Source organism: Echinops telfairi, unplaced genomic scaffold (assembly GCF_000313985.2).
Source record: "Echinops telfairi isolate 266 unplaced genomic scaffold, ASM31398v2 ScPeMD7_2010;HRSCAF=2546, whole genome shotgun sequence".
Classification (NCBI taxonomy): domain Eukaryota; kingdom Metazoa; phylum Chordata; class Mammalia; order Afrosoricida; family Tenrecidae; genus Echinops; species Echinops telfairi.
Window position 1 is genome coordinate 18899858 of NW_022105908.1, and position 4705 is coordinate 18904562.

The window sequence follows — 4705 nt, forward strand, 5'->3', positions numbered from 1 at the left end:
CTATACTTTTTGATAGCCGGGCACCATCAGCTTTCTTCGCCACATTTGCATATGCACCCATTTGTCTTCAGTGATCCGTTCACTTAAAGCTCTACCTGCCACCACACACGCATGCACACGACCCGGCACGGGATTTGCCGCTGCCCATCGCCGCCTTTCAGAGCCCCGGTGGCAGCCTATGGCAGGCCTCCCCGCCAGCCGCACACGCTGCTGCTGGCACCACAGAGACTTTGCCTGTGTCCCTCCTCACTGCGCTCTGGGCACCGTAAAACTACTCATAACCCAATTCCAAAACAGCGTCCACATCCGGGTATCTGTTCGAGCAGCACCTCTGTCTTAGGGCAGAGTTCTTGGTGACTTGGGTGCTGCTACAACAGAAATATCAGAAGAGAAGTTCACGTCCACCGCTGCGGAGACAAGAAGTCGGAATTGAGGGCACCGGCTCCAGGGGAAGGAAGGCCTTTCTCGTTCCGCCGACTCGTGGGGAGGGGCGGTTTCTGTCACTTCAGCTTCTAGTCCCTGGGCGTCCGTCCGTCTTAGCCCTCCTCCCCCTGCCTGTGTAAGCTCACATCTCACGAGAGATTGGCACAAAGACAGCATAACCAGCGGGCTGGTGACCCACAGGCACGGAGGGGAGGATTCATAGCACACAGTGTGGGGAGACATAATCCCGTCTACAACCGTCCGTAACATTAAAGTTCAACCAACCAGAAGTCCTGAGATAGAGCTCACTTGGTCTTGGTAGAAAATCCTTTGTATGTGTTGCGTCCAGTTTGCCTCCGATGTTTTGTTGTTTGCTGAGAACGCTTACACGGATATACAGGTAAGAGATGTTGGCCTGTGTTTCTTTGCCTCCTGATCACCTTCATCCCTTCCATATGCTTTGTATTTGTTCAGGAGAATCTGTGTGGCTTTCATGGGCGGGGCGGGGTCATCTGTTTAAGAACAGAGGGGTGGGCTCAGCCATCCTCTCTGTTGCCCCGCAGGCCCAGATGAAGGATTACCAGCGGGAGCTGGAAGAGGCGCGGGCCTCCCGGGACGAGATCTTTGCGCAGTCCAAGGAGAGCGAGAAGAAGCTGAAGAGTCTGGAGGCAGAAATACTGCAGCTGCAGGAGGTGCGCTGGTTTGTGCTCACCATCGGGGCGGCTCTCCCAGGCCCAGGACACGGGCCGGCTGCCTTTGTGGCCGGTATTATTTCCATGTCCGTGTTCAATATGGATCCGGCTTCCACTTGGCACTTGTGGCCGCCACTTGACCCAGCTCACAGACACTCTGTCCGGCTCAAGACAAAGGGACAGACCAGTAACTTTCCGAGCCTTGCCCCCGCGAGTGAGGAGAGAAAGGGGTGTTCGTTTGACGTTGCTAAACATTGGGGTCCTAACCCCAACCTTGGTGTCGGGAGATTGCTTGTTGACTTCACTTGGGCCCCAGTTCCCTCCTCCATAAAGTTAGGGAGACGATGATGCACCCAATCCCTGAAGACATGACCCGAGTTGAGCCTGTTGGGTGAGAACTGGGCAGGTCACCCTTCCTAGGGAAGTGTGTGGAAGCAGCAGGTGTCCCCTGTGGGGGAGCCCTGGCCTGCCATGGGGCCCGCCTGCCCCAGACCAGGGCTCATGCACTGCAGCCACTACAGTGAGTGAACCGTGAGAGGTCCAGCTCACGTTTCTGAAGCGTCCCGAGAGTGCGTACAAGGTGTGCTCCGTTCCTGCTTGACGCACCAGCTCCCCGGGAAGGGAGGCATCTAGCCACTCTGGTTGGACAGAATGAGGGCCAGACCAAGCGTTTCAGAGTGCGCCCCAGCACATCTGCTAGTCTCTAGGGAGCTGACAAGCTGGGGCTTGGGGCCCGTGGAGGCCAGAGCTCACACCAGTCTGCACTCGCAGGAGCTTGCCTCGTCGGAGCGGGCCCGCCGCCACGCCGAGCAGGAGAGGGACGAGCTGGCCGACGAGATCGCCAACAGTGCTTCTGGCAAGTGAGTCTCGGGCTGGGCCAGGAACTGGGGGTGCCCACCAGCCCCGTGTTTGGGTCCTCTCCCCTCGGGCACAAAGGCCCCCGTCTCACTGGGGGCGCCAATAACTCCATACAAGATGGAGAGAGACTAGCTCAGGGTCCTGAGCGTGGGGGCAGCGGGCCGCGCCTTCCAGTGCTGCCTGGCCACATGGCGGGGGTGACCCCGCGTGCATTGGCCCGGCCCTGCTCTCCTTGTGCGTCATTAGGAGCTGGTCTCGCCGTGCCCCACCCGTGGCTGTGCTGAGGAGTCACACTGTAGTAGCCAAAGGCCTGGGCATGTTTCCCAGCAGTCCACCCTCGGCACACCGTCCTGGAGTCTAAACCGGGGGATCCCACCGTGGCTTTTTCTAACACTGAGGTGGCTCTTGTGTCGGGGAGGCGGAGAGCAGCGGTCCTCCAGGCGAAAGATGCTGGGCTGGACCGGGGCGTGGGCCTGGGTGTGGAGGTTGCATGCATGACAGGTGGGCGGCAGGGGACAGGGGACCAGGAGGGTGCTGCACGGAGGCGCCCCGTGGTGAGGCGCTGATGTTGAGCTGCCTCCTCCGCCAGGTCCGCGCTGCTGGATGAGAAGCGGCGGCTGGAGGCGCGGATCGCGCAGCTGGAGGAGGAGCTGGAGGAGGAGCAGAGCAACACGGAGCTGCTCAATGACCGCTTCCGCAAAACCACCCTTCAGGTGACCGCGGGGTGGGCGCGGGGCCCTCGGTGGGTGAGGCTGCCCTGCCCTGCGTGCTCACGTGCTAAGCCCCGCCTCCTCCCAGGTGGACACCCTGAATGCCGAGCTGGCGGCCGAGCGCAGCGCCGCCCAGAAGAGCGACAGCGCGCGCCAGCAGCTGGAGCGGCAGAGCAAGGAGCTGAAGGCCAAGCTGCAGGAGCTGGAGGGCACCGTCAAGTCCAAGTTCAAGGCCACCATCTCAGCCCTGGAGGCCAAGCTCGGGCAGCTGGAGGAGCAGCTGGAGCAGGAGGCCAAGTAAGAGAGGCCACTGTGGCAGACAGGCTGCGAGAGGTCCGGGACTGGGGAGACCCGCCCTTTGCCATGGGGGAGCACCCCATCGCATGGGAAAGAGGAGAGATCATGCCATGGACATCGGGGTGAGGTCAGAGGCTGGGCCCACCTGCCAGGCCTCAGGGCTCAGCAAGGGCTGACCCAGGGCCCCACAGCTCACGGCTCTGCCCACAGTCCCTCGCCCAGGCGAGCGTGCGGAGTGGGCAGGCAGAGAGACGTGCAGTGCGGGAAGCCCACCCGGTCAGCGGCCGGAGCTGTACAAGAGCTCCAGCAGACGGGGCAGCAGGGACAGGCCTGCACCCAGCACCGCAGGCCGGTCCTTCCCACCCCACTGCGTCAAAGTCAGGGGTTCTGAGGTTGTGCTCAGCATGACCTGCTCCCCGTTTCTGCGTATGTGTGTTTAAAAGCCCTGAGCTCTTGTCTGCCCAACCCAGTTACTAACTTCTCCACCAGGGACAGTGGACCAGAACAGGGTGATGTGAGAGTGACCGGGGACATTGCTGCGTGCTGGCCGCTGGGGTCTGTAGTAGCAGGTTACTAAAAATAAACCTGGCTTGTTTATTTCTGGTCCGAAGATGAGAAAAGAACTAGAGTTCGGTTTCTAAAGAGTGTGTTGTTCACTTACACACACTCATTGTTCAGAAGAGGCCGCCAAAGAAAAAGGCACGGAGCCGTGGTGCTCAGAGCCCTCTGTCCCAAAGGGCCTGTGACGTGCTCCGGCATGGGTGACCCTCCAAGGAATGAGGGGAGAGAGAGAGAGTGTGTGTGTGTGTTCTCTCAAGTGCAGAGTCACCATGTTGATGGTTTTCGCAGGGAGCGAGCAGCTGCCAACAAACTGGTCCGCCGTACGGAGAAGAAGCTGAAGGAGATCTTCATGCAGGTGGAAGACGAGCGCCGACATGCGGATCAGTACAAAGAGCAGGTGGGTGGCGGCAGGCACGGGGAGCATGAGCCAGTGTTAGCACCTGACTAGCGGAGTGACTCAAACGCTGTGCGGGAGGGTGGGGGTGGGCAAGCACAGGCCGTTGGTGTCCCTGGGGGCTCCCTGGGGCTGGCAGACCATGGTGGTGAGGACTTGGGCTCCACCCTCACAGGGCTCACAGGCCGGCAAGCAAGCCCAGGCCGGGCAGTGCTGAGCGAGGCCTGGTCTGCGAGCTGAGCGTGTCCGGCCCCTCACTGGAGCGCGCGGCAGCTTGTGTCTCCCTCGTCCCGGACATAGCAGGCAGTGGTGTCAGACTTGGGCCGGGTCTGCGTCGGGTGGGAGACTGCGCTCCTGAGGGCTGTGTTGGGACAGTAGCAGCTGTGGACACCACGCTCAGGCGCTCCCACTGCCTTCTGCCCACCTCTCCTCTCCTCTTCCTGCAAGCAGGCACCAAGGTGGTTCTGGGCTGGCCCGGGGCCCCACCTGGTGCGGGGGGCTCTCAGGTCTTTGTCTGGCCTGCCCAGGGGGCTCTGGACTTGAACCAGCCACACTTACAACCAGCTGTGAGCACGCGTGCTGCAGCCCGTGGTGTCCCTGGGCAGTCACTGTGGAGAGGAAACTGTGCTTCCACACAGCTTTCAGGCACTGGGATTTTCCTTCCTTGAGCATAGATGGCGAGTGTCACGACTGGCCAGAGGCCTGTCGCTGCCGGCTTGGCTGATTGGCAGCAGATCCAGGAGTGCTAGGCCAGCCCCCGGGGTGGGGGG

The 4705-nt window shown here is 61.2% G+C and overlaps 1 protein-coding gene across 7 annotated transcripts in view; it reads left to right on the forward strand.

The window, feature by feature from the left end:
* Positions 1-4705, forward strand: part of MYH10 (myosin heavy chain 10) — a 131345-nt gene that overhangs the window by 123234 nt on the left and 3406 nt on the right. For all 7 annotated transcript variants that reach the window (XM_045293458.1, XM_045293457.1, XM_045293460.1 and 4 more), the window contains 5 exons: positions 987-1115; positions 1887-1975; positions 2563-2686; positions 2772-2980; positions 3830-3938. In XM_045293458.1, coding sequence (XP_045149393.1) covers positions 987-1115; positions 1887-1975; positions 2563-2686; positions 2772-2980; positions 3830-3938 — 660 coding nt within the window. The remainder of the gene's footprint in view (positions 1-986; positions 1116-1886; positions 1976-2562; positions 2687-2771; positions 2981-3829; positions 3939-4705) is intronic.